The sequence below is a fragment of the Vipera berus genome (genome assembly GCF_964194415.1).
Source record: "Vipera berus genome assembly, chromosome: 15".
NCBI classification, from domain to species: Eukaryota; Metazoa; Chordata; class Lepidosauria; order Squamata; family Viperidae; genus Vipera; species Vipera berus.
The window spans coordinates 11,246,724-11,274,269 of record NC_138218.1 but is presented as its reverse complement, the minus strand read 5'-3'; the positions used below and the strand labels follow the sequence as shown (position 1 = coordinate 11,274,269).

Sequence of the window (27,546 nt, the reverse complement as noted above, 5' to 3'; positions counted from 1 at the left end):
TCATTAGCCCCGACGATGTTGCCTGGTTGGATCACCTGTTGCACTAAACCAGAGTTTGCTTCATGCAGTTGTTACCCAAACCTCACATCAGTTTGCTTTGTGCAGTGAGCCAAGCAATGACAGCGTGCTCAACTTTCAGGCTGAATTTTCATATACTCTTTTAGCCAAAAACAATTTTGGTTTTGGACCTTGTTTATAAGCCACTAATTATGGCCTATTGGTTTGAGCACAGTAGGCCACTCCATTCTTCCAACCATCCAAAATAAACACGGCTTGATGAGATTAATATATCCAACCAAAACTGGTTTTATTTAATTTCCTATTTGAGGCAAAAATGGGGTTTTCTTCCCAAATCCACTGTAAAGCTTTAAATGTGCATAAAACCACAACAGAATAACAGAGTTGGGAGGGACCTTGGAGGTCTTCTAGTCCAACTGCCTTTCCTTCCCAAGCTCCTTTCAATCTTCCGACAGTTAAGAAAATTACGTGAATGAAATAGGCAAGCATCACCCCCCCCCACCCCGTTTTCCCTTTCCTTACTGGATTGCAACTAAAAAGTTGTCTGTTTTTCTCTTTCCCCAGTAAAAATGTGAGTCAAACAGAAACAGGAAGCTAGAAGACACTCCACTTCATCGTGAATGTCATTCTTCCTTAAAATTCTTTTGCTTTTCTGCCCAATTTGCCAGGAAGAAAAAGCTCATTAGGCCAGCTAAAAACTGGCAGCCTTCACACGATATCCTTACTATCTCGGTTAATTTTAACCGTTTGTAGTTTTTCTAGCTACTCAGCCAATTCGATTAGGTTACTATCTTGTGCAAGCCTGAAAACGTTTACTGCAGAAATAGATAAAACACGCTGAGTGAGCACCACTCCTATGTTCACAAAACACACCCATGTTTAAAAGTTGCGGTTCGCTCAAGATCTCTGGGTTTACATAGGCAGGCGGGTTGAATTCCCACAAGAGGCCAAGGTGAGGCTGGCAGTTTGGGGGCTCGGTGGTGGATGAAGAGGAGAGGACCCCCAACTTAATTCTGAAGGTCAGGGGATTGTCATAAAAGAACAGCCAAAGAGCCTCGAACTCATTTACACGGTGGGCAAAACAGTCAGGGATTCCAGAAACATCTTGTAGAAGCAGAAAAAGGTGGATGGCTATACAGGATAGATGGATAGACAGGCAAGCTGATCCACATCACGCAAAAAAGAAAAAAACGAAGGCCAGAAATAAATAAGTACACCATTTTTTTTCTTTCCCATTAAATAAAAACGATTTAAACCTTTCTCTTCCCCCCAGATAGCATTCAGCACCTCCAGTCAAAGCTATCTCCAGGCTGAGGCCATCCCTGCCGGTTTGAAAATCTTAAGAGGTTGCATTCACACCATTTTAGCTAAACCTGGTTAGCTCTTCCCCCCCCCCCCTTTTGATGAGGCAGCGGTAGTGGCTGGAATCAAAGGGGGGGAGGCATTAATTCAGGAATTAGTGAAGCCACTGCAAGGGGGGCGGGGGACAGAGGAGAAACGGTTGGAAAACATGGGGAATGGGAGGTGCCTGCCTCGAAGACCCCTGTCTGAAAATAAAGCGCAAAAATAAGAAATAGCTTCTCTCTCCAGATAAGCCCTTAGCTTAAATCACCAAGCAGAAATATCAAAGCACCCTGATTTTTTTTTTTATGTTAGCGAAGAAAGAGAGCAGATTTTTTTTCGGGGTGGGTGGGTGGGTGGGTGGGAATAATTACCCCACCCGCACCAGAAAGGTTCCCCAGCTCTCTGTCCTCTTTCTCGCGTCCGGCTCCTCTGACTCCGCTTCCACGCCCCACCACCCCAGCGCCTCTTCTTCTCTGCCCCACTAAAGGCTTAAAACATTTCCGTTCTCCTGTTGAGAAATGCGATTTTTTGCCTCGGCCGCCTCGACCCACCGAGGCTCGTTTCGTTCGCGATTGCATCAGTGGGGGGGGGAGGAAGACACCCAGGTTAATTACAAACCAGCCGATCAGGCACACGCGCTTCGCCGGACACCCCCTTTCCCTCCCCCAAAGCTGCGCTAAACCGGCCCCCCCCCTCCCCGCAAACGTCTGCATTTTAACCATCCAGGAGGAAAAGCAGCGGCTGCAAAAAGACCACGAGGCGCCCGGCCAGCCTTTGCAAACCGTTATTTTTTCCTCCTGGGAAATCCCGGGAGAAAACGCAGCGAAGGAAATATGAAACATCTCATTCCTCCTCCACCCCCCCGCCGCACCCCCGCGCTCCTCGTTTTCTTTGCCCGGGGAAGTTGGCGCATCGGCGGCGCCCGGCGAGCCGCGACCCCCTCCGGAGGGGAAGGGGAAGGCTCCCGCTCTCCCCCCCCCGCTGTCCGGAAAGCCCCCCAAGCCAGGCTAAAGCCTTGGCACTCCCCCCCCGCTTCCAGTGGCAGACTTACCCACAGTTCGGTGCCCCAATTCATGGTGCCAGCAGCTGCGGCTTCGCGAAGCGGCGCGTCCTGGAGAGCAGCTGGGGTCTGGGGTCTTCAGCCCCTTCTTCTTGCTCCCGCCTCCCCCAGTCGGAGGCGAGCCCCCTTCCCAGCCCTTTGCCCAACTGGCATAGGCTGGCCAATTGCAAGGGGGAGGCAGAGAGGAGAAGGGGCTTTGCCCCCGCCTGGTCTGTCCGTCGGTCGGTCTGCCTCCCACCTCCCCCGCAAGAACCCCAGACTCGCTATCTGCCCATCGCTTCCTCCGTCCGGAGTAAAAGAAAAAATGGCTCAAGCAGCAACTCCGGAGTCTTGGGCAAGGGAGGGGGAAGGTTGACAGCTCGGGGAGGGGGAAGGGGAGAGCGCGCATGCGCCGGGGGGGCAGAAGGAGCGGGTATGCAGGGAGGAGGAGGGAAAAAAGAGGAGGGCGAGCAGGGGGCTCCGGGGATTGCGCAAGCGCGAGAGGGGGGGTCGGTGGCACCCCCCCCCCCCGCTTAGATGGCTTGAGAGAGGCGGCAGCGCCTTTTGCATGCTTGAAGCGCGACCTCGCGGGCTCCGAGGACAGCCAGCAGCTCGGGGGAAGATATTTGCGGGGAGGGGGCTCGCGGAGGAGGCTTAGCCCAAAGCCCCCCTTAGCCTGGCTCGGGAGCGGAGCGGACATGATCCGGACTCGGTTTTGCGAAAGCGAAGACGGTGCGCCAGCTCGCTAAGGGCAAGCCCCATCGGAGCAGCGGGCGCAGCGCGCTTGGCCAGAAGCAGACCATGGTTAAGGTGCTGCAGCCGGGCTTGCCCTGTGGACGTGACGCCCCCCTCCCCAAACCTTTCTCGGGCCAGGTTAAGCCCGCTATGGCCAGCCGGCCTGGGCCGTCCAAACCCTCCAACTGCAATTGACCGGGAGAAGCTCAACGAACAAACCAAAGGTGGCTTAACACATCCCTGGACTCACACAGATCATGGTTAAGAAACGTGCTTCAGATAGGCAGGCAATGGGAGTGTAATCGCCCTCTTGCATCCCTGCCAAGCCTTCCTCTGGCGGGTGCTGTCCAAATCCTTAAAGTACAATTTAATCTAAGCTCAACAAATCAATCATATCGCCATCCCTCCATTCATACACAGCTAGTCCTTGACTGACAGCATTCGTTTACTGACCGCTCAAAGTTTCAGAGGTACTGAAAAAAGGGACTCGGGACCGTTTTTTACACTTACGACCGTTGCAGCATCCCCGTGGTCACGTGATCAAAATTCAGATGCTGGACAACCGGTTCACATTTATGACGGTCGCAACGTCCCGGGTGGGTCACGTGATCCCCTTTTGCAACCTTCTGACAAACTGAGTCAATGGGGAAGCCAGATTCACTTAACGACCGTTAACAACTGCCATGATTCACTTAGCAACTGTGGCCAGAAAAATCGTAAAATGGGGGAAATTTAACTTAACAATGGTCTCGCCAGCAGAAATTTTGGGCTCAACTGTGATCCTAAGTTGAGGGCTACCTGCAGATTTGTGTACCACCTGTCTTATCCCAAACAGGCTGGGAACCATGGAAGTTGTGCTCTGCACTCAGCAAGGGAAGATGGCTGTAGCATAAGGGATCTATCAAAAAATACGACAGGCGCCCAAAGATTCTTGCATGGATAACCCTGGATGGTAATTCTTTTCAAATACTGGAATGCTGCTATCATGGCCCCTCCAGTCCTTCTTTTCTCTAGACTTTAGAGCGGTTGCTAAATGAGTGGTTGTAAGTCAAGGACTTCCTAAAATTGGTACGAAGTTAGCTGGGAATCTAGCCTCTTGAAGCCACGTCAGTGTGTAGGCCAGTTCTGCACAACACCCGGCACAACTTGCAGAACTGAAGGGCCCTGGGAGATCATCTAAGCCAGCCACCTGCAGATGCACACAGTAGCCCAATGTTTGGCCAAATCACATCAGGGCAGCGAAGCAAAACAATGAGTGTGTTGTGCTTGAAAACAGCCATTGTTCTTTGTGAGAGACCTCCAGTCAACAAGAATGCAGTGAAAACGCCCAAACGTCTTGTGTGTGTGCCATACAGCAGGATAGGAATTAAAACAACTAAAATATCTCTTACTCTGAAAAAATAATAATAATTACGTCGGCCTTTTGGAGAGGCAGTTTGGTCTAGTGCTTATGGCACCAGGCTAGGTGGTGCGAAACTCTGAGTTCTAGTCCTACCTTAGCCATGATTGTGAGCCTTTGGGGATACAAGCCGTGGATCTTTATAGGCGACCAAGATGAATTATGACAACCAGCTTGGTGCATTATATAAACTAAATGAAAATTAACCAAGCATGATTTATCATAACATGAACTAGGTCAGTTTTTAAAAGGATGTCCCCAGTAGTTCTTAGTTTCCTACATTAGACAATTCATTTTTTCAATCAGTTTATAGAATAGTTTGAATAATTAAGCAAGAAGCTTAATTATTACAACAGGAAGTCAAAGTAATGATTCCTTAATTAAATGTCTGCTGAAATCTGACAAGGAAACACCACTAACTGTATTCACACGACATCTAGTGGCGAAAGGTAGAACAACAGTCTAATTCACCATGTGATTTTTTTTTAACTTGATAGCTAAGTATGTTTGTTTGCTTATATTTATGCCTGCAGTATGGTGTGGTTTCAACATGTTCAAAAAAAATTTCTGAACCTATCCACAAGATTAGCGACAGCAGTTGGATAAACAGATTTTAGCCATCAAACAGGCTGCAAAAAAGCCTCCCATTTGTAACATCGGCACCATCAAAGGAATATTACAAATACGGATTTGGTCTAATTAAAAGTTCTTTTTCCCCTATCAATTATCAACTTGGGACAATCTCATCCTGCTTAAAAATAAGATTATACGAGCTACCAAATTAGATAGATGGTAGTAAGAAAAAAGTATCACAAACCTTTTGTGAGTTTCGGGAGTCTTCAGGCTGGTCCAAACTACTTGAGCCAACCTTTCTCTCTTTACACCTTCACTGAATTGACACAGCATGGACTACAGAAGGGTAGAGATGAGGGCAGGAGTAGTGGGTCCACATCTGCTACCTTTGCAGGTTGTCTTTGTGTGTGTGCTGTATGTACATTATGTACGATGGCTTTGACTCTTGTTTTATGGTGGCAGAATTATTGTGAGGCTGGGTGAACAGAGAGATTAAGCCTTGGCTTTATCAATCGTATATTTGGCTAGTGGGTTAACACCTATCATGGTGCGTTTATGTTTTGATGTATAAGATTGTTGTGGTTGCGGGGAAGATAAATAAGAATATCAAGTATGTTTGCTGCCTTGATGAAATAGTTAGAAATAGTTATGTCTATCCGTCCATTCATCATCCATCCCTCCATCTCTATCTATACATCCACATCCACATCCACACACTGTATACACACAAGCTGAATATGTCCATGTGTACATGTACATATATAGGTAGATGTCTATACTTATATAAATAGGGTTTTGTGTGAGTAAATATACCGTGTATTTAGAATATAGAACAGTATATTTGATTGTTTGTCTCTCTCTCTCTCTCTCTCTCTCTCTCTCTCTGTGTGTCTATGCAGAGCTCTCTAACAGGGTGCAGGACCCCTGGGGGACGACAGAGGGCGCCCTCTGAAGCCCCGAGAGCCGCGTTCAGGTCAGGAAGCAAAAGAAGCGGCAGCTGCTCCTTGAGCCTCTCCTCCGATTGAAGCCGTCGCCCGTCTCTCCCCCACCTCTCTATGGTCTTCCCGTTTTCGCTTTCCCCGAGCGGAAGTCTCGAGACGCTCCTGCCGGAAGTCTATGCCTCCCAGGCCGGCGGTAGCGTCGCCCAGAGGGGACGGTGACCCTTAACCCCGGAAGAGGGCGGCCGGGGCGATGTTGATGCTGGAGTGAAGATGGCGCTGGGAGGGAGCGGCGGCGGCGGCGGTTCCGGGTTGCTCTCCCGGGCCCGGGCGGCGTCGGGCGGGCTCCTCCTGGCCCTACTGGCCGGCCTGCTCTCGGGGGGCCCCGCGCAGGCCCGGCTCCACCATCTCAGTCTCAAGGTAGGCGCCGGGACACGTGGAGGGCCTTTCCCCGTATCTGCATCCCCAGCTGAGTCCGTCAGCCTGGGACACCCCAGTCCCATCATCCTTGGCTGGGTGGTTTTAGGGCTGTTGTGCCCCAACCCCCATGGTCCCCAGCCTGGAATCTCTTCAGCTTGTTACACTCCATTCCCACCATCCCGGCCAAATCTCTTCAGGCTGGTACATCCTAGCCTCGCCGTCCTCATCTGGATTCCTTTAGGACTGTTGTACCGCAACCCCCATCATCCCCAGCCTGGGTCTGTCTTCCCCAACTGGAATCCCTTCAGGCTGGTACATCCCAATCCCATCCTACTTTGCTAGGTTCCTTTTGGAGATTTGTATCCCAACAGCCATCATCCCCAGCTGAGTTCCTTCAGGATGGTGCATTCCAATCCCATTATCCCCAGCCTGGAATCCTTTAGAGCTATTGGACCCCAGTTCCATCATCCTTGACTGGATTCCTTTAGGACTGTTATACCCCAGCCACCAGCAACCTGGCGCTGAAGTGAATATGGCTTCCCCATTGACTTTGATTGTCACAAAAGGGGGATCACGTGAGCCCAGGACGCTGCGACCATCACAAATTTGAACCAGGCTGAATGTTGATCCCGTGACCTGGGGGATGCTGCAACAGTTGAAAATGTGAAAATGGTCATAAGTCACTTTTTTCAGTGCCGTTGTAACTTTGAACAGTTACTAAACTATTGTAGGTTGAGGATTTACTTGTAGATAATCTTGGTTAAAGATATAAATCTTGGCGGAAGAAATAAAATCTTGGAATTAAAGCAAAAAAAAAATCCCACCTAACCGATTATACTACTGCCAAAAATAACCACATTTCTAGCAATCTTATTGACCAGCAAGAATTTTGCAGAAACCAGCAAGAGTTGAATCAGCCGACTTTAAATGTATTATTTAAAAGTCAGCTTTTGGCCCGTGTTCAGGAAGGCATCATTTCTTAAATTACTACTTAGTATGTCTTTTGAGTAAAATTTCTAGCAAGACTGTACAAGTTGAGCAAAACGCATAAGTGGAAATATTCAGGATGATCCTTCTGTTGGTTCGGGCTACGTTTATCTGTGTCTGTGACACTGCTGAATTGTAAGTTGTTTTTTTTATTTCTAGCTTTGAATTAAGTTGATCTGTTACCATTTTAGCAGATTGTTTCCTACTGAATTGCGTTTGAAATCTTTGAATTGTGTAAGCTGTAACTAGGCATCAGCTTCCTTTGTCCTTGGATTCAGGTTGCCTTTAGTTGGTGATCACATTTCTCAGAAAATATATGTCATTTTCTGAAAGAACAGTAAGCACCACAAATGTGTTAAGGTTGTTTATTTTAACGCACTAGTGACCATCTTTATAACACAACTTTCTTTTCAGCTACTGAGGCTTAACATTGCAATTGAAAATATAATTTATTCCCTTTTATTTTTGTTTAAAACATCAAATAAGGCTTCGTTGACATTGGCCAGAATTCTTAATCTTGTAATATATCACTTCAGCATTTGATATTGTTGATGGAAAAAAATATGTTGGTATGTCAGCATATTTTATTGTAATGAGTTGACAGTATTGTGAAATGTTCCTTCTCTGAAGTGAAACTTCTTTTTTTGCGGTAGACTATTTTTTTTAAAAAAAATTGCAGATATCTTTTACTTTAATTTTGTAATGGTTCTTGTTTTTGATAGGAATATAAAAGTTGGTTTTGTTCTTGACGTTGTGAGAATTGGTCTGCTAGAAAGATCTTACGAATGCCCTTTATTGTAAGGCTCCCTTAACAAAATCTTGCAAGTCTGAGAGTACAATTCTCCCACTTCATCTTTAAATTCTGAGACTGTTAGGGAGATTCCTTTCTGAGTATTTCTCTGACCATTTTGCAGCTCTGGGCTATGCCTTCCCTTATCTGATCATTCCCTAAGTATTCTCCCGTCCTAACACCTCTCCTAAGATCCTCCCACCTCTCCTAAGGTCGTTCCCATATTCTACTGCAAATGTACTCTTGCACCCAATTTACTCCGTGATGCTTCCTCAGCATCTTAGTTTCCGGTCTTTCTGAATAAACGTGAAGAGAATCTGATTGCACTTCTAAAGTTAGGAATATATATTCCGTGGTGAGTGTAGTCTGGATTCCCAGGAGGAGACAGAGGCTGCATTCCAGAAGACCAAGAGACAGAGAAGCTTAATGGTTTAGTTAGGAGGAAGAGAGTTCAGACAGCTCCTCCCTAGCAATTCTTAGAAGTATATTTATAGTGATGCAAGTACTTGCTTTAGTTTGGCAAGATTTTTGTCTGGAGGTAAGGAATAGATAAAGGAAACTGCTCAGAAGTAATTCTACGTGTCTTCCTGGGTCCTTGCAACCTGTCATATTGCAGTCATAAGCTAAAAAGATTCCTGCTGAATCAGGGCTGCTATTCAGCGCCTCTTCATATTGCAGTTAATTGTCAGATGCAAATAACCAGGAACATTTGTTGGATTCAAAACAACATTATTGTTGCAACCTATATACAACAATCTAGTCAACAAACTATCAGTGTGAAATTGACACTAGGTAAGGGTCAGAGGAATCCACAGTGGGCTGGACTTGGCTCTCTTATAGCTGTGCAGTGACTCCAAGCTGGTGACACATTTAAGTTCAGCCAGCTCCTCTCCTACAATGCAGGCAGTCCTAGAACTTACAATCATGTGACTGGAGGGCTTCAAATCTGGGTTGTAAGTAATCCTGGAAAGGTCCATTGTAAGTCTGAAGTCACTCATCGGAGGAGGAGGAGGCTTACTATCAGTGCTGGAAGCAACCCCCCCCCCTTCCTTCTAGCACTGATGATGTTACCTAGCTTGGTAATGAAATTCCTGCAAGAAAACAACCAAGCTCAGAGAGACCATCAAGTCCTCCTCCTCTCAGCAAACCCCCAATCGCTCCTAGCACTGATGGTGTTACCTAGTTGGGTAATGAAATGTCTGCATTAAGCTCAGAGACCATCACATTCCTCTTTTCCAGGATGACCTGCGGCAGAAAGTCCACCTCAACACCTTTGGCTTCTTCCAGGATGGATTCATGCGGGTCACCATCAACAACCTCTCCATCAAGTCAGTGGGGGAGAGCGACAAAAACATTCAGGTAAGTGCCTTTGCCGAACGTTCGTCACACAATTATGGAGGAGTTGACAAAAAGGACATTCAAATTTGAACTCCCTCGGCCCCTAAGATTGGCTGTTTTTCAGGAGACACATGGACAAATAGACGTGCTTCCTTGGTAAATTGGATTTTAAATTTGTCTATTGTTGTGTCCTTTGCAAGCAAATGATATAATTTTCTCACATTAATAATGAATTACTCTTCCAATTTTAATCCAGGGTCTTGATTTGCAACTCTAGACAGCTTGTGACAATTCAAATAAACCGCCAGGAATAAAGCCTACTAAAGTTAGCAATTTAGCATCTTTAGTGTCCTTTTTCGTACAGTCCAATGTCTTGCAAAATAAGGGACAAAAATAGAATAATTACAAAAAGTATCCCCAGTGGGTAATCAGACCTTTAATAACACCAAGGGGGCAGCATCACAATTTTCTCTGAACCTATTGGGAAAACAAGTCAGGTTTTCAAGGCTTTATGAAATAAAGAACAGAGTTGAGGGCTACACAGATTTGTGGAGGAAGCTGGGCACCCCACAGGCATCCAATTTTCGTTAAGGTGCAAAATGTCATGTTTTACAGCATGGTTGAACCCTCGCGAGGCATTTTTCAAAACCTGTAGCCTTGAATGTTAACACTTTGTTCTTTGTTAAAAATCTGCTTTTAGGTGGGCTTCAGTATAGATCGAACACAGAATGATGGATTTTCCACTAACCTGGTAAGTCACAACTTGACTGCTATGAAACCCTTTGAACAACTGTCTCACTTAATGGTCATAAGTCAAGGACTGCCTGTATCATGATTGTACCGAGACCAGCTGACTTCAAAAGCCATTTTGATGCTGTTCAATTGAAGGGCCCCTCATCCTATAATCACCCCTTGCTTCTTCTTTTTTTTGGACAGAACGAAGAAGTGGATTATTGCATTTTGAATCAAAAGCCAAACCGTGAAGTCTTGGTCATCATTCTTCTCCTGGATTTCTCAGAGAAACTGTAAGGAATCTTGGGGGAATTGGTGATGGCTGGGGAATTCTGGGAATTGCAGTCTGCACATCTTAAAGTTGCCAAGGTTGAGAAATACTTGATTTAGAAGCTTTGTTTGTAATGTTTGCTGAGCTTCAAAAGCAATGAAACCAAGTCAGCCTAAAGTCTTTTTTTTAAAAAAAAAATCAGACGATAGGGAAGATCCCAGTCGTTTTGGTGAGATGCCTAAAAGGAAAGAATTTAAAAGATCGCTCAAGTTAATTTGAGAATTAAAGCATGCCAGAGTCCTTTGTTCTCCAGAACAGATTGAATAAATCTGTTTACATGACAAGTGTAATTAAAAGAAACCCGATCAATAAGGCAATGTCTCATTTTGGAATAAATTGTGCATGTAGCCAAAAACTAAACTGGAGGAAATAATCGTGTGACATTCTGGACATTAGATGCTTTTTCGGCCTCTTGAACCTTTGATGATAGCCAACTCAGACTTTGTGCTTGTCACCTGCAGGGTCAAAGTCAAGTTTGAAAACAAAACCCCACAGTTGCCTGAAATCGTCTTCATCGAATCCCAAGCAACTGGTTCTCCAGGAATTACCGATAAATCTGGTAAAGTTTTTTGCCCCCTCCCCTCAGCAAGATAAGACATGGCACAACAGAGGGGAAGGGATGCGACATCACCTGTCTCCTGTTTGCATCGCTGTTGGGCTGTCTAAAACATCCATTTTTCCCCCTTGCTTGAATTGTGTCTGACTTTTCTTTTCTTTTCTTTTCTTTTCTTCGCCTTGTAGAACCAAAACAGTCACTTAAGGACAATACAACGGAAGTTCAGGTAAGTAGCACTTGGATTTTCAAAGGAAGATGCTCAACGAGCCGGCTGGGGAACTCTGGGAGTTGGAAGTCCACGCATCTTCGGTAGGGTCTGGAGGATTAGTTTGGCCCCCTCTTTTTTGTGGCAGCCCCTCAAATATTGGAAGTCTGCTATCATATCCTCCCTAGTTCTTCTCTTCGATATGTTAGAGGTGCCTAGTTCCCTCAATTGTTCATTGTATGGTTTAGCCTCCAGATCCCTTATCATCTTGGTGGCTCTTCTCTGCACTCTTTCCATCTGCATCTTTTTTGTATCGTGGTGACTTCCGATCTGATTTGGCATAGCCATAAAACATTGGGTTTGGTTTTTTTTAAATCTGCCAGGTGCCTGCTGAGCGAACGCACCCAATCCAAAGCGGGAATAATAGCTTTTCATTCCAGGTAAGTGGTTTTGTTCCTCACGATTCCTTTTGTAACCTGAGCAGGCCTTGGCTTGGCTCGAAAGGGCCAGTGTGTAACCTCCCCTTGTCCAACAGGGTGGAACTGCAACCATTTCTTCAAAGAAGAAAATGAAATAAATTTTAAATCTGGCCCGGCCTTTTTGCCTGAGGACGGAGCTGCCTTGTAGGCTGAAAAACAAAATAAAAAAATCTTTGCCAAAAGATCCCATGACTTGTCTTTTAAAAATCACATTCCTGCACTTTTTTATCCAGCTCTGCCCGTATTAGTTGATGGATTCTCATTGCTTTCTGCCTTTTATTATTCAAGTGGTCCTCGACTTACAACTGTAACGGACCCCTGAATCTCTGCTGTATCTCATGACGGTTGTAAGTCAAGAGGCCCACGTGAATGATCCATTTTGTGACCTTCACACAATTGTTAAGTGGATCACTGCAGTTGTTAAGTTAGTAACATGGATTGCCTGTATTTGCTTTGTGTTTTTATTCTATAGGAATTTTATTGGTCATGTTCATCTGCCTTTCTGGCAGTTGCTAAACACTAGATAATTTTTCGATTAAACAAAATATACAGCTCAAATGTTTTCAGTCGTATCTGCTAATCCTTATAAAAATCTCATCGTAAAATAATGGGTAGAGATCAACTACGCTCTCCAGGCACATCCAGAATTCTTCTAATTCTCATTCTGCTTCAGAAGCAGAATGGAGACAGCCTTGCAATGGATGAAATATTATAGAGGTAAATAAAACCCGTGGAATGCCATCCTGGATATTTGTTGTATTATTTCAATAGCTGCCCAGAGTCACTTGGTTGAGTTGGGCAGCTATAGAAAATGAATGAATGGTATATATTGCTGTGCACAACCACCCAAAGTTCTCTGGTAAAGTAATTTGTAGTGAAATCAGCAACCAACAAATTTAATAAGTATAAACATTTTAAATAAAACATCTTAATTTGGAATCTGTTTAAAATCTGGCCAAAGTCATCCCTTCTTCCTTCTGTGTGTTTTTCAGTTCAGCATCATTTCAAAGGAACAAGAAGGACTTTATAGTCTTTATTTTCACAAGTGCATACGGGGAAATGCAAGGACTGAACAGGTCCCCTTCAGCCTGGACGTAAGTTGGGATTTTCCCCCCCTCCCACTTTTTTTTTCCTTCCGGGGATCAGCAACCAAACTACCCATAGGCATTTCATTGGCCCCAGATGAAACTCCTTATCAAAAGTCAGTCTGTCTGTCTGTCGATCTATTGATCTATCTGTGACTCCTGTTCTGCTTGCAGATCTCGATCACGGAGCAAAATCCAAACAGCTACCTCTCTGCTGGAGAAATCCCACTTCCCAAGCTGTACATTTCCATGGCAGTTTTCTTCTTTGTCGCTGGGGTCGTGTGGATCCACACCCTTCGGAAACTCAGGTAGGCCTGTCAAAGCTTTACTCAGAGTCCATCAGTAAATTTCCGTTGCAAGACAAGACAGTTGTAAAGTGGGCTTTGCCCCGTTCCTTGTCATATTTGCGCAAAGGGGATCATGTGACACACACCCCCAGGACACTGCAACACCGTCATAAATATGAACCAGTTGCCAATTTTGATCACGTGACCATGGAGATGCTGCAGCGGTCAAAAGTGTAAAAATCGGTCATATTTCACTTTTTTAAAACACAGTTGTAACTCTGAACAGTCACTAAATGAACAGTTGTAAGTTGAGGACTACCTTTATCTCAGGCTCAGGGATGGAATACATCGATCTTGTTTTTCCTAAACTTGATAAACTTAACATTCCGAATAAATATTCTGTTCCGAATGAAAACAAGAAGAGAGGCTGTGACTTGAATGAACTAGCTACACTCTTCCTTCATCTTATGCATGGCTGCATAAATTACTAGATTGAAGGGTTTTACTACAATAAATAAACAAACACTTAAATACGTTTATTGACTTTCAGCTGTCAATTTTGTCTCACAGGGCCGATGTTTTCAAGATCCATTGGTTAATGGCTTCGCTTCCTTTCACCAAGTCCCTTTCTCTGGTCTTCCATGCAGTAAGTTGCCTCTTGAATAACTTCCAGGAATTGGCATAAAACATCTACAAATTACTTGGCTGCCTTTCCTTACTTCGCTTTATTTGCTTTATTTAGCAGCAACATGTTTTACGCTGAAACCTGGATTCTTCAGACTTTTATTCTGTAGACTTTGGGTGCAAGAAACCACGTTTTGCTCCCCCCAAGCAGTGGTTTAAATTTATTTAAACAGTCTGGACCATCAATATCATTTGTATAATTACTTAATATTTTTATATTCCTTGGTCAGTTGATAAAAACGACGCTTAACTGCATACATTTGGATTTAGTGGACATTTGGATTTAACGGACGGCCCCTTTTTACCAAACTGTCCACCAAATCAAAGCTTTATTTGTATTGGATTTATATTTACATGTTAATGTGTTTCTTCTTTTTTCAAGAATCTTACTAGAATTGAAGGCTACTTTAAGAAAGCCTAATAGGAATAGGAAAGTTCAGTGGCTTAATATCAACCTTTACACTAACATCTTACTCTTTTTCCCCCCCAGATCGATTACCACTATATCTCCACACAGGGTTACCCCATTGAGGGCTGGGCTGTTGTCTATTATATCACGCACTTGTAAGTCTCTAGTGTCTGGTTATAGATTTATACCAGTCTCGCAGGGGTCAATGGCAGCTGTGATATCTTAGAGGCAGGGCAAACCCTGTCTCTCCCATTCAACAAAACCTTGCAGTTTTAAAATGGTTTCCTCTTGACATGAGAGTCCAAGCGTGAAGATTGCCAAAATCTTACGAAGTTGTAATCAGTTGGAAAGGCAGCCTCCTGGACGTCTGTTGTGAAGATGTTAGATTTGTATCTGTCTTTTCGTCCCATTAGATTGGCATTTCTGATCTCTCTCCTCCTGGTTCTTTCACAACAAGCCTTGAAGGTAGGCTGGGCCAGGAGAGAAAGAGCTGGCTAAGCTAAAGTCATCCAGGAAGTTTCTGTAACAGATGTTGGACTTCTCCCTGGGTTTTTAGCCCGACCAGGGTTCTTTTATAAATGTTGAAACCAGGGGTTCCAAAGCTCAGGCTGCAAAGCATCGAGCCACTGTTCCTGCCCCAGAATAATACCTGAGGTTTTTTAAAAATATTATTTTGCATGTGAGCCGTATACTCTTATCTTTAGGAGAGGATTGTCGCTGGAGAGTTATCGGTTGTCTTAAAACCTTTTAAACTGTTTTTGCTTGAGGACCGCTTCAAACCGCCAGGTGTGTCAATCTGTCGCTGTTGTGTGTGTGTCTTTAACCAGGTTAAAAGGTGCTCTGCTGTTCATCACCATTGCTCTCATCGGCACCGGCTGGGCATTTATTAAGCACATCCTCTCCGATAAGGACAAGAAGATTTTCATGATCGTCATCCCGTTGCAGGTGAGATGGGCCGGGAAGTTCTCCGCTGGGATCGTCTTAAGCAGCACCCCCAATTTGTGTGTGACTTTGGCTTCTTTTGCAACTCACAGTTCACAAAAGGCAGTGCCCTCCTGAAGTAGTCTGCCAGGGAAGGCAGAAAGCCCAGGGGATCCTTGACTTACCCCCACAACTGGGCTCAAAATTTCCCCCGCTAAGCGAGACCGTTGAAGCGAGTGTTGCCCCATTTCACGACCTGTCTTGCAGCAATTTGTTAAGGAGGGAACACGGTTGTTAAGTGAACGTGGCTTCTGGCAGAGTCAATTGGGGATGCCAAATTCTCTTAATGACCACATTCGTTTGCTTAATGACCAGAGTGATTTGCTAACAGCCACTGCAAAAAAAAAAAAAGTCACAAAATCAGGCATGGCTCATTCAGTGACTGCGTCGCTTAGCGATGGATGCTCCAGTCCCAATTAGGGTTGTGAGCCGAGGACCACCTTTAATTTTCCAAATTTTCCAAATAGAATGAATCCATAATGTATGTATGTATGTTGGACAAAGTGTCTATAACCAGGGATGGCGACGGGATAAAATGACTGCAAGTCCCATCGATCAAATAGTCCTAAACTGCCAAATATGGTTTCTGGCCTTTTGGCTAAAACCAAGCAGAAGGCTGCGTGTGCAGACGGTCACATTCACCCTCTTTCCCTTTCTCAGGTCTTGGCAAACGTGGCTTATATCATCATTGAGTCTACAGAAGAAGGCACGACAGAATACGGGCTGTGGAAGGAGATATTTTTCCTGGTAGATCTTCTCTGCTGCGGAGCCATCCTGTTCCCCGTAGTGTGGTGCGTTTGCAGGAACTGAGGCCGTTGGTTGGTTGGGGAAGGGCAAAAACTTTCTGAACAAGATGTGTTTGTTTATATCCCGCCTTGATTATTTTTTATAAACAAGACGGTGAACGTCTCTTAACACCCCCCCCTCCTCCTATTTTCCCTACAACAACTCTGTGAGGAGGGTTGGGCTGAGAGAGGGACTGGCCCCAAATCACGCAATCCGCTTTCATGCCTAAAGTAAGACTAGAACTCACCGTCTCCTGGTGATTGGCCCAGAGTCACCCAGCTGGCTTTCATGCCCAAGGCGGGGCTAGAACTCACCATCTCCCGGTTCCTAGCCTGCTGCCTTAACCACTCAACCAGATTTATTAAGATTATTAAATGTTAACGATTTGGGTTATGGGTTCGAGTGGAAGGCAAGACAGAGTTCTAACTCCCTTCAGGCACCGCCGTACGGCTCTCTCCAGTGGAAGGAGCTGTGGTCATTAAACGAAGCCGTCTGGTGGGCGTCTCGCTTAACGATTGCAGTGACAGCCGAAATGCCAGGCTCAGTTGTGGCTTCCTGGAATGATGAGGAGCCTTTGGAGTGGGGCTTCCCTGTCAAGGCAACTAAACTGGTTCCATCCCTCCGCTCTGAAAATATCTCACCTTCTCATCCGCGCTATGCCTAGAGAAGGCCAGGCCTCCCTTCGTGGTATCGCGGGAGAGGAAAGGCGCAGATTAAACCCCAAAGAACGGCAGGCCGCCTAAGCAGATCTGCCACATTTTTCTAGGCAAGAGCTGGCTTGAAGCTCCCGCCTGGCAATCTGTCGTTAATCCCCCGATCCTTCTGTCTTCTAGGTTGATCCGACACTTGCAGGAAGCTTCTGCAACGGATGGCAAAGGTTAGTGGTCGATTTCCAGCTTGGGGGTGTTCAGGTATTCTTGAGGTCCCACCAGCTTTCTTCAGCCAGAGGTTCCAACCAACTTCCCTCCTGCCAGGATCAGTGAACACATTTTTTCGATTGCTAAAAAAAAAAAAATTGGACCACTGCCTTTCTGTGAGAGTTACTACTCTCCGCCTACTTTCTTGGCTCCGGGGAGCCAAGGCCTCTCGCAGGAACCCAAATATTTAAATTACTTTATTAGTTTAGGCTCCCAAGACACCCCCAAGAGTCAGCAGGATCACACACAAATAAAATAGATGACAGAGGAAGGTCAGTGACGACAGCATCAAATGTTTTTAAGCGAAGGGAGAGGCACACACCTTCCTAACTGTAGTCAGCAGAACGAGAGAAGGATGAATTGGATGAAGAGTTGAATTACAAGCCGGGCAATCAAAGAGGCTAAAATATCAGTGGTTTGATCCGATTTTAGCTGGGCTGAGTGCTTTCACAGACAGAGAGAGAGAGAGAGAACCCAGACCCCAGTCTCCAGGTCTGACGAGAAGAAGTGTACAGATAGTCCTTGACTTACAACTGTTCGTTTAGTGACCGAAGTTATAAAGGCGCTGAAAAAAGGGACTTAGGACCGTCTTTCAGAGAGGATCCCCACGGGGATGTGATCGAAATTAAGTGCGAACGATTGCAGGGTCCCAGGGTCACGCGATCCCCTTTTGTGACAATTGTGTCAATTCCCCTTCCTCCTCCCTCCCCCTTTAAACACCCCCTCCTGGGCTTTGTGCTTTCTCATAAATTGGGGGCGCTCGGGCCAAGGGGAGCCAGCCAGCCCATGGCAGGCTCCGTCTCGCTGTCTCCCTGGAATCGCGAGCCGTTAACGTTCCCGAAATAAATCACGGACGAAAACTGAATCTCTCGTTTTTGTGTGTCATAAACAGGCAGCGTGCTTGCCCCGCTCCCCGTAGCTTCAATTTGCAGAGCAGAGAGGAAAATTCCCTTTCTCTGGCTCAGTGCAATATTAATTGATCGGCTGTCGAGAAGGAGAAGGTGAAACTCTGCCCGATAATTGCAAAAAAAAAAGGCAACTTCCCCTCCGCTCTGAAAGCCTCGGGACTTCTCCCTCCCTCCCTACTGAATTTTGCCACAGGATGAAAATAATACCCATCCTTGGGAAGAAATTGAGAAAAATGGTAAATAGGCCAGAAAGCAAACAGGGACAAAAAGAGAAAGAGAAGATGGAAAAAGAAGCCACTTCTGATCTTCTTAGTCACGCTTATGAGTCGATTTATATTTTGCCCCTCTCTCCAAAGCGACACCCTAATTGTCTTCTTTCCGTGCTCTGCCCTGGCTAATCATCAGGCCCATAAATCAGAAGGTTTTCCCCCCCCCCTTCCTTCGGCAAAAAGTCCATAAGTGGTTTCCAGCCACGAATAAATGAGGTTATTATTCTTCCCCCTAAGCAGACAAGTCAATTTTGCCGTCTCTTCTCATTCGGTCGTCTTCGCCAACCTTTCCTCCACTGTGGATATTTTAGGGTTTTTCCATTTTTGTGCACATCAGGCTTTCTATTCTGTTTTTTTTTTTAAAAAAGATGTGATCAGAAAAAGTAGCTCCCTGGGACTCTGCTTATCTAGTCTGCCACTCACCCTGCTGTGTCTTTCAGCCTTGTCTGGAGGAATACAGGAGCCAGCTGCCACGTTTGGGCAATTATTTGAGGTTGGGCTCCCTCCCCCTCGCTTATTTTCAGCTGCCGAGAGGTAACTAGTCCTCCTTTAATGACCACAGTTCAGTTGTTAAAGTGGTCGCTAAGGGAGAATCACGACCGCACTTCCCACGTGACATCAGCTCTCCTTGGCTGCACAGGTCATCCATGTGCTTATTGGCTACCAAAAAACACCTTTTCGTCCCTGCCACAACGGTGAAGACTTGAGGTGCACGGCAGTTGCTAAGCGAGGACTACCTTTAGTGCAAATGGGGCACAAGTCATTGAACAGCTTCCTTGCTTAACCACAGAAACTTTGGGGTCGGTTGTGGCTGTAAGTCAAGGACTCACTTGTGCGGGTTTACGACCAGTCGACGTTTGGTCTTCAAACTGGGAAAAGTTAGCATAACCTTTTCTGAGGATTTGAGTGGAGGAGGCCCCAGCCTCAAGCAAAACCACTCCGGTTTTCCAGCCTTCCCTTGCCTCGAGGATAAAACGCTGGCTGCTTCTTGCCCTTGGTGGTTAAGAGATGGTGGCTGCCTCCTGTCACCCTGCCACGTCCTGGAGACTCTGCCAGCTTCGCCCTTGAAACTCTCCAGGTGTGGATTTCTGGGGAGAAAGAAAATTGGTAAACGTGAGACCGAGGTCTGTTCTCCCTGCTCTTCGAGACCTGGGAGAGAAACCAAGATTATTTATAGCTGCCCATCAGAGCCTTGAATTTCGAACCAAGGCAGCTGAGTCCCTCAGCACGGGGTGCAGATGTTTAAAGCTTTGCCGCCTGAGGGACCTTGGCCTCAGCTGGCTCCAGTGCCCGTTTTATAACAATACAGATAAATCCGTTTCTGTCTCTTAATCTCCTTTAATTGTGAATTCTTTTCAGCAGCTGCCATTAACTTAGCAAAATTGAAGCTCTTCAGACACTATTATGTCATGGTAAGGAGTTATGGGGGCGTGGGGGTGGTGGAGGGGGGTTTCCCCCTTTTTTTTCCACAAATGAAGGAATAACCCAGATTCCTCTTTAAATGGAAACCATCAGTTCCTCCCCAGGGGATGATTTAAACCAGGGGTGCCCAACCTTGGCAACTTTAAGACCCGTGGACTTCAACTCCCAGAAGTCCCCAGCCAGCATTCCAGCATTCCCCAGCTCCATGGGTGGCTGAGGAATTCTGGGAGTTGAAGTCCACGGGTCTTAAAGTTGCCAAGGTTGGGCACCCCTGATTTAAACATGGCCTCCTTGTTAAAAACTCAAGAGCTCCTAGTTTTCCAAAATTATCTGGTAACAGGAGAGAGTTGACCAGGACAACTTTCCAACTTGCCTGCCTTGGAGAATTCTCACGTCTCCGATCATGGAAAGAGGCCTGTTTTATTTTCCAAATATTCTTGGCTGTCTCTCAAGTGCCAGGGCCCCAGCTCAAGCCCACTTGACTGCCCTATGAGGGACCCAGACGTTTTGGGACAGGATCATTCTAGGTTGACCTGGATTCTCTGCTGGGAACCCAACTCTGTTCCGTCCCGTGTCACTGTCCTCAGGACACGATATCTCCTGTCCTGGAACTAACTAACTTCTTCCTCCCCTCCAGATCGTGTGTTATATTTACTTCACCCGAATCATCGCCATCCTCATCAAGATTGCGGTTCCATTCCAGTGGAAGTGGCTTTACAAGGTGGGTGCCCATTCCTCCATACCCCTTTTCCTCCAAAGAGACACTATTTATTTAGCACATAGCCTAGAGCAGCAGCCCCCAACCTTTTGGGCACCAGGGACCGGTCCCGGGGAGGGAGGTTTTTCCATGGACCGGAGGGTGGCAGGGGGGGAGGCTGGTTTTGCTCGCTGCCTGCATCCCACCGATGAGGCTTGGCTTGTTTGCACGGCCCGGTTTCTGGCAAGCTGCAGCACTGACGGGTGGCATCGAAACCCACTCGTTTTTGTATCGGTTCAGATACATTTTCCCCCCGGAATCTGTACATTTGATAGTCCAGTTAACTGAACACACTGAATTTCCACACAAGGAGCCGCTTAAAAGAAACAAAAAGCATTAAAACCAAGCATTGATTACATTCTGCAAATTGGCATCTTCTGCAAGCCGCGGCTTCTTTGAGCTCCGATGGTTTGTCGCAGCCTTCAAGGACGCTGGATCGTTTCCGGCAGTCTCTGAAATTGTAGAAGTGAAGAATTAAGGCACGTTTCATTGAATGCTTGCCTGGCTCCCAACGGACACGATCCGTCTTGATCGAGAACCGGGGGGGGGGGCGGGGAGGAAGGTCAAAGAAAAAGGGTGTCTCCCTTGATTGCTTAGGAAGCTGCTGCTTCTGCCTGTGAAATTTTTTGGAAAAACATCAATAGCTCCGAGGCTCATTGACAGACAGACTTCTGTCGATGGATGCCGGTTTAGGATTTCTGATCCGTTTTTTTCTCTCTCGATTTTTTATTTTGTTCAAAATGTTAAAATACGAAATCTGAAAGAAAAAAAAGAGAAAACAAAACTAGACAAAAACATTTAGAAAGTGCAAATAATAAAAAAAAATCACATATCAGTTGAAGACCGATGAATCTGTTGCCCCAAAGGTGCCTTTTTCAAGAGGCAACTAGACGTGCTTGCTTTTTCCTTGAAGATGTTTCGCTTCTCGCCCAAGAAGCCTCTTCAGTTCTGAACTGAAGAATGATGAACTGAAGAAGCTTCTTGGATGAGCAGCAAAACAACCTCAAAGAAAAAATGAAGTCCATTTACCTCTTGAAAAAGCACCTTTGGGACAACCGTGACCTGGAGGACGGAGAATCTCCATGGACATTTAGCTACAATAAATCTATTACAACAGTAATAAATTCCCCCCCCCTTGCAAAACAGGTTGAAAATTTATAAGATTCTTAACAGGTAATCCTCCAACTTACAGCAGTTCATTTAGTGACCGAAGTTAAAAAAAAGGGCAGTGAAAAAAGTGACTTACGGCCATTTTTCGCACAGCTTACCTGGCTGCAACAGTGGACTTTGCGTGTCAGAATGTGGCAAAAGGGGATCACGCAACCTTGGGACACAGCAACGGTCATAAGTATGAATCAGTTGCCAATTTTGATCACACGACTGGGGAATTCTGCAAAGGTTGCAGCTGGGAAAAACGGTCGCAAGTCTTTCTTTTTCCCCCCGGGACCGTTGTAACTTTGAAGAGTTGAGGACTGCCTGTCTTCCCAGCGGAATTTTCCCCCCACAACACTCTTCTCCAGATCTGCTCTCTTTCTGTTGTTGCAGTTGTTGGATGAAATGGCCACTTTGGTGTTCTTTGTCCTCACTGGCTATAAGTTCAGGCCGGCCTCCGACAATCCTTACCTGCAGCTCTCTCAGGAAGAGGACAGTGTTGACATGGAATCTGTGTGAGTTAAGAGCCCTTTGGGGTGGCCTTCCCATCCTTGGGGGCCTGGAGCAAGGCGCATGGGCCCCGGGGTGGGTGGGGTCTTCCCTGGGCAAGTGGGGTCAATCCATACCATGCCAGGAGGCAGGTAGTAACCTGATAGGCTAGGTTACCAGCAGAATTACAGAGTAAGAGAATTGGGAAGGACGTTGGGGGTCGTCTTGTCCCTGAATAAAGTCCGTGTTTTGTTTTTTTTCTCCTTCCCAGGGTGACCACTTCGGGTGTCATGGAGGGTATGAAGAAAGTCAAGAAGACCGCCAACGGCTCAGCGGAGCCCCACGGCGAGAGAGAGAGCGCTGCGTGACGCTCTCCTCTCCTCCTCCACGCTCTTCTCCCGTCTTCCTCCCCCTTCCCCTCGGACAAGGCGGCACTTTCCAGCGAACTGTAATTTATTGATCCTTCGCTTCCCTCCCTCGATGGCACAGAAGCAAAGAGACGACCTTCCCAGTGTAAAAAGAGAAAGAAAAAACAAAACACCACCCTCACAGACACACCCGCACACACACACACACACACACACACACACGAAGCCGTTGGTCTTGGGTGGTGGTGGGTGGAGAGAAGGATAAAATACAGCCAAGACAAGACAAGAGAATCCAAAACCTGGTTTTGTTCCTGTCTTAAGGACTCGGCTTTTCTTCTGGTGCCTAAGTGGAAGGGTTGAAGGACAGATAACGGTGGTGGCTTTCTTTATTTTTTTAAGAAAAGTCTTTTTACTTCCCTCTCCCCCCCTCTCTCCTTCTCCCTCTCTCTCTCTCTCTCCCTTTCCTTCTTCTTATCCCTTCCTCCCTCTCCCCCCCCACCCTTTTATTGTCCTCCTTTGGAACATGATCTCCGTTGGGCTTCTGCGTTGCTTTCCAAAATGTAAAAAAATGGGGGGAACTCCTCGGGAGGCGAATGGAAAGCTTTTGTGTGTCTCCTTTGGTGGCTGGCTTGGATGCTCTCTGCTGCGTTTAATCCTTTCCCCCTCGGCTCTTTGCTTCTTTCAGCTTTCATTGGAACGGAGGGCGAGGGAAGAATCGGAAGCTGGTTTTATTTTGAAAATTACTGCTTCCGTCGGCTTCCATAGCCTGGGTGAACACCTTCACTCAGTTGTCTGGAATGTATGCAACAGCGTGAAAGTTTAAATAGTAAATTATTACTAATTTTTTCTTCCATTTCTCTTTGTTGTAAAGTGGGGAAGGGTTTGTAATCCGTGGGAAGAAAATGGCATTATAAAACTCTTAAACAAGTCCTGCATAATTTACCAAATCTCGGAAATTCCTCTCTTTACGCTCCGTAAAGCTGTTGCATATTTTGGACTCTCAATTCCCAGCACGTATTCCTGGAAAAGGAAGAGCGGGAGGGGTAAGGCCACTGGCTTTAGTTGACAAAATAGGACTGTACTCTTTGTGTAGCACAGCTGGTCAAGACAACAACTGAAGAACCTGCAACACGTGTAGATGGGTTAACGGATGCGTGGGTGACCGACATCTTAGGAAAAGTGGATTTTTTTTATCCCCTGTTCTTAATTCCTCCTGCTCTTCCCTGACAACGCCGTATAATTCAATAAAGGCTGTGTTCACCCGTCGTGCTGAGCCACCAATCATGGTTTAAAAGCCATCATGGTTAAGCTCAAACCGATCAACTGCCTTCTCTTAGTTTTGCTGTGTGAACTGGGCTGTCACTGTGAGCCATAATGTGGCTCTCTTAGCTTTTTGACTTGATGTGTAGGGTGAGTTTAGCCACTGTGGGCTCGATGGCTTGGGATGGGCTCCAACAGGTAGGCGTTGGGAAGACCTCTGGCCGTGTCTTCTGTGAAAATTAAGCAGAGCTACTCAAGATTGCAAAATCTGAAGGCATGTTGTGTTATCTTTTTGGGGTAAAGGGCGCTTTAGTTCACACACACACACCTCGGTCGAGATTTTGGATAGCTGTCCTCCTGACCTAGAGCCTAGATAGTGCAGTGGGGCTGCAACCGTTTGGAGGTCACATCAGATTGGGGGAAGTTGCCGTAAGCTTAGAGAGCATCTTGGCTAGAGGAGATGAACTTTGGCTGGAAAGCAGAGTGGTATTGCAGCTCTCAGCAAGAAGGCAGAACTGAGTTTGTAATCATTGGATCTTTTCTGATTCCAGCAGCTGAGTGAATCTACTGCTGACTGTATTTATCCCAGAGATCTAGGATGCGTTGGGGAAGGATATTGTTTAAGCTTTATTGCTAACCCTTCTTGTTAAACTTTTATTTCACGTTAAGCTTTATTGCTTAACAGATTAAGCTCTATAGCCAATTTTTCTGCGGGTTAAGTTCTATTGCTCACCCTTCTTGTTAAACTCTGTGGCTAACTCTTCTTAAGCTCTAGAGCTAACTTTTCTTGTTAAATTCTATGGGTAACTTTACTTGTTCAGCTCTATAGCTAATTTTTCTCTGTGTTAAGCTCTATGACTAACTTCTGGTTAAGCTCTGAGGCTAATTTTTCTTGTTCAAGTTCCATAGCTAAGCATTCTCCTTGAGCTCTATAAGCATCCTCGTTAAATTCTGTGGCACCAACTCTTCTTATTAATCTGCTCTGCTGACCCTTCCCCTGGCTCTTGTTTCTCTCTTGGGCTGTGGCTGAAAGTGGCATCAAATGCTCAAACCATCCGAACAGTTGTGTGAGCGCAGGGATAAGTTTCAGGTTGCCGCCTTCTCTGTAAATCTGCAAGATACACCGCCTGGTCCAGTGGCTCACACGGTCCATCCCAAGAGATGTCTAGAACGTGTATAGCTGGTTAGCGAGGATGGGACATAATTATACCATGAACCGTCAGCTTCTAAAGGCGAAAGGAAATCACGCCTTGGTCCGGTTTTGAACTGGGCCTTGGCGGGCATCACCTCCACGGTGTGACTTTTCCTTCCTCCCAGCCCCAGATTTGGCTTCGTTTTGCGCTGGGTGCAGAAAGAAGTGGGTTTCATTAGTGAAAAGGGGTTTTTTTTTGGGAGGGGCCGGTGCAGGGGGGAATATCTTTGCAGGCCAGGCGGTCTCCACATGGTTGAGAGTATTGAGCTGCTGCTTAGCCTTTGAATAAATGTCCACCCGTCCTTCCAGCGGACCTCTGGGGACCCCCTAATGGCAGCTATTCTCCACCTGTTGCACCTTACAGCCCCTTCCCCCCCCTCCCCTGAAAAAGTTGCCCCGATACCCGTCTTCTCCCTCTCAGCCCTTCTGTCCCCCAATGTCGCCAGCCTTCCCAGGGAAAACGTGTCTGAAAAAGAGGTTTGGTGCATTGCAGCATTTTCACGATGCAACCTGGTTAGGAAAGGAGAACGCTGTTCACTCTGTCTCTTCTCCCCCCCCCTTGCTTTCCCCGAAGCAAGCAGGACAAAACTTCTTCTCCGTTGAGGATCCCCTTGAGCGTGCAATGCCTTAAAGTAAGCCAGCAACTTTCCTGTCCCTGCCAAGACCAGCACACTGGTGCCGGAGGTGGCGGCTGTTGGTTTCCCCCCCCCTTCCCCTGTTTGGGCATTCTTTCATTTTGGAAACTGGTAAAAATATCCTTCCGGGCTCAGGACGGGTGGGATGCGAGGGTGTCAGGACATGGGAAAGGCTGATCTTGGGTCTGGGAGAAGTCAAATTTTCCTCTCTGACTTTCCAGAAAAAGAGACTTTGTGAGCATTGTTACCTGAAGCCCGTCGGTTTCTCCTAATCCGTTCCTTGCTGGGACAAGGCGGGTTCCAGGGCTTTTCAAACCAAAGTTTTGATTTATTTAGAGACTGCTTGAGATAGGAACTGATAGAGCAACCTTTATCAACTTTGGCGGTTCTACAACGGATGGACTTCAGCTCCCAGGATTCCCCAGCTAGCATGCTCAAAGACGGATGGAATTCTGGGAGTTGAAGTCCGCTTGGAGTGACCCTCCTTAAGATGGAGATTTTTCCTCCCCATTTTTCAAGTTTCCTTCCCACGGCAGGTTTCATGTACAGCACCTCTCACGTTATTATTATTTTTTTATTCTCCCAGTGACTTTTTCATGCATTTTTCTAGTCCATTCCTGAAGATTTGCGTATCGCACCTTAAAAGGTAATCCAAGAAAACTTTTAAACAACAGAAGGACCAGTTCACTCCTAGGAGGAAAAAAACAAAACCGTCCTGGTTCAACTGGAATAAAAGTTTATTCATTCATTTCCTCTCTTCCCGTTTCACTCCAGGGAGGGAAGCGTAACACACGACACTCTCTTTTAAGACCTCAAAACCTCCCAATTTCTTTTAGAAAAGAAAAGAAAATACATTTGGGGCTTTTTTATTGGGGAAATTTCGTTTAGGATCTTGAGGGAGGGAGGGTTTGGTCCTTTTTTAATTTCCTTTTTTAAAATAACAGTATTTCTATGATAGGGGCTAATAGCAATCGAGGGCTTTAATTTCCTCTGTGTAATGTGGTTTCCCTGCTGTGGAACAGGTGTACAAATTAAAGAATTCATAACGAAGCACGTTTGGCCTCTGATTCCCTCCTTTGTTCGGAGGTGGGGAAGTGAGTGGGTTTTGTTTCTCTTCCTAGGCAGAAAGAACTATTTCTAGTATTTGGGGTTATTCGAAAGAATGGAAATATTACGTAATCTCATGTGGTTTGTTTACAATTGTATACAGGTAGTCCTCAATTTATGACCGCAGTCGAGCCCAGCATTTATATTGCTAAGTGAGGCATTTGTTAAGTGAACTTTGCCCCATGTTGCGGCCACATTTGTTAAGTGAATCCCTGCAGTTATTAAGCGAGTCACACGGCTGTTAAGCGAACCTGGCTTCTTCCCCCCTCGATTTTGCTTGTCATAAGGTCGCAAAGGGGGATCGCGTGACCCTGCATAACCGCCTTAAATGTGAACCAGTTGCAGAGCATTTGAATTTTGATCACGTGACCACGGGGATGCGGCAACGGTGGTCGTAAGTGTGAAAAACGTTCGTAAATCACACTGCTCAGTGACGTAACTTCCAAGGGCGGCGGGAGTTATTTAAGATCAAAGCGGCTTAAAAAGCCTTCGCTCCTTTGCAGCCTTCCCAAGCGGGCTCTTTCCTGCAATTTTTATTTCACGGATTTCATCTCCCTTTCTAAGTAACTCAAGGCGGGGGACCAGCCTAATACTTGAATCACCTCTGATGGGGAAGAACCAGCGGGGAAAATTTTGACCGGCTATTAATTACAAAAACCGAAACCCAAACTGGGAGGAACCCATCCCTGCTGCAGCAATCCAGAGGCCTTCCGCCTCGGAGTGGCTCGACCTGGGGAACGGTTGCCCGGAAGGTGCTTTTTCAAGAGGCAACCGGACTTCTTCGGTTTCTCTCATCCAAGAAGCTTCTTGGGTCCTGAGAAGCGAAATGTCTGCAGGGGAAAAAGAAAGAAAGTCCAGTTGCCTCTTGAAAAAGCACCTCTGGGGCTAATCCTGACCTGGGTGCCCGAGAATCTCCACGTTTGTTTATTTGTTTATTTAATTTTTATACCGTCC

General features: G+C 46.1%; 2 protein-coding genes across 4 annotated transcripts in view; one reads left to right on the top strand and one right to left on the bottom strand.

The window, feature by feature from the left end:
• FNBP1 (formin binding protein 1) overlaps nt 1-2,694 on the bottom strand; it is a 49,566-nt gene extending 46,872 nt beyond the window's left edge. Inside the window, exon 1 of the mRNA XM_081339693.1 lies at nt 2,414-2,694. Within this exon, the coding sequence (XP_081195819.1) occupies nt 2,414-2,437 (24 nt within the window). The 5' untranslated portion in view covers nt 2,438-2,694. The remainder of the gene's footprint in view (nt 1-2,413) is intronic.
• A 3,540-nt stretch (nt 2,695-6,234) lies between these two features.
• GPR107 (G protein-coupled receptor 107) lies at nt 6,235-26,538 on the top strand (the record flags this gene model as incomplete). Of its 3 annotated transcripts, none has more annotated exons than XM_081339437.1 (18): nt 6,235-6,466; nt 9,483-9,602; nt 10,282-10,332; nt 10,518-10,606; nt 11,106-11,203; nt 11,386-11,426; nt 11,789-11,845; nt 12,877-12,978; nt 13,144-13,277; nt 13,827-13,902; nt 14,431-14,504; nt 15,177-15,294; nt 15,991-16,121; nt 16,950-16,993; nt 19,573-19,622; nt 20,270-20,353; nt 21,935-22,056; nt 22,302-26,538. In XM_081339437.1, the coding sequence occupies exons 1-18, from the start codon at nt 6,320-6,322 to the stop codon at nt 22,396-22,398; spliced, it is 1,635 nt and encodes a 544-aa protein (XP_081195563.1). In that variant the 5' UTR covers nt 6,235-6,319. The 3 variants fall into 3 exon arrangements, with proteins under 3 accessions (XP_081195563.1, XP_081195562.1, XP_081195564.1); XM_081339436.1 differs by having other exon boundaries at nt 19,570-19,622; XM_081339438.1 differs by lacking the exon at nt 22,302-26,538 and having other exon boundaries at nt 21,935-22,060.
• Between the last annotated feature and the right edge of the window lie 1,008 nt (nt 26,539-27,546).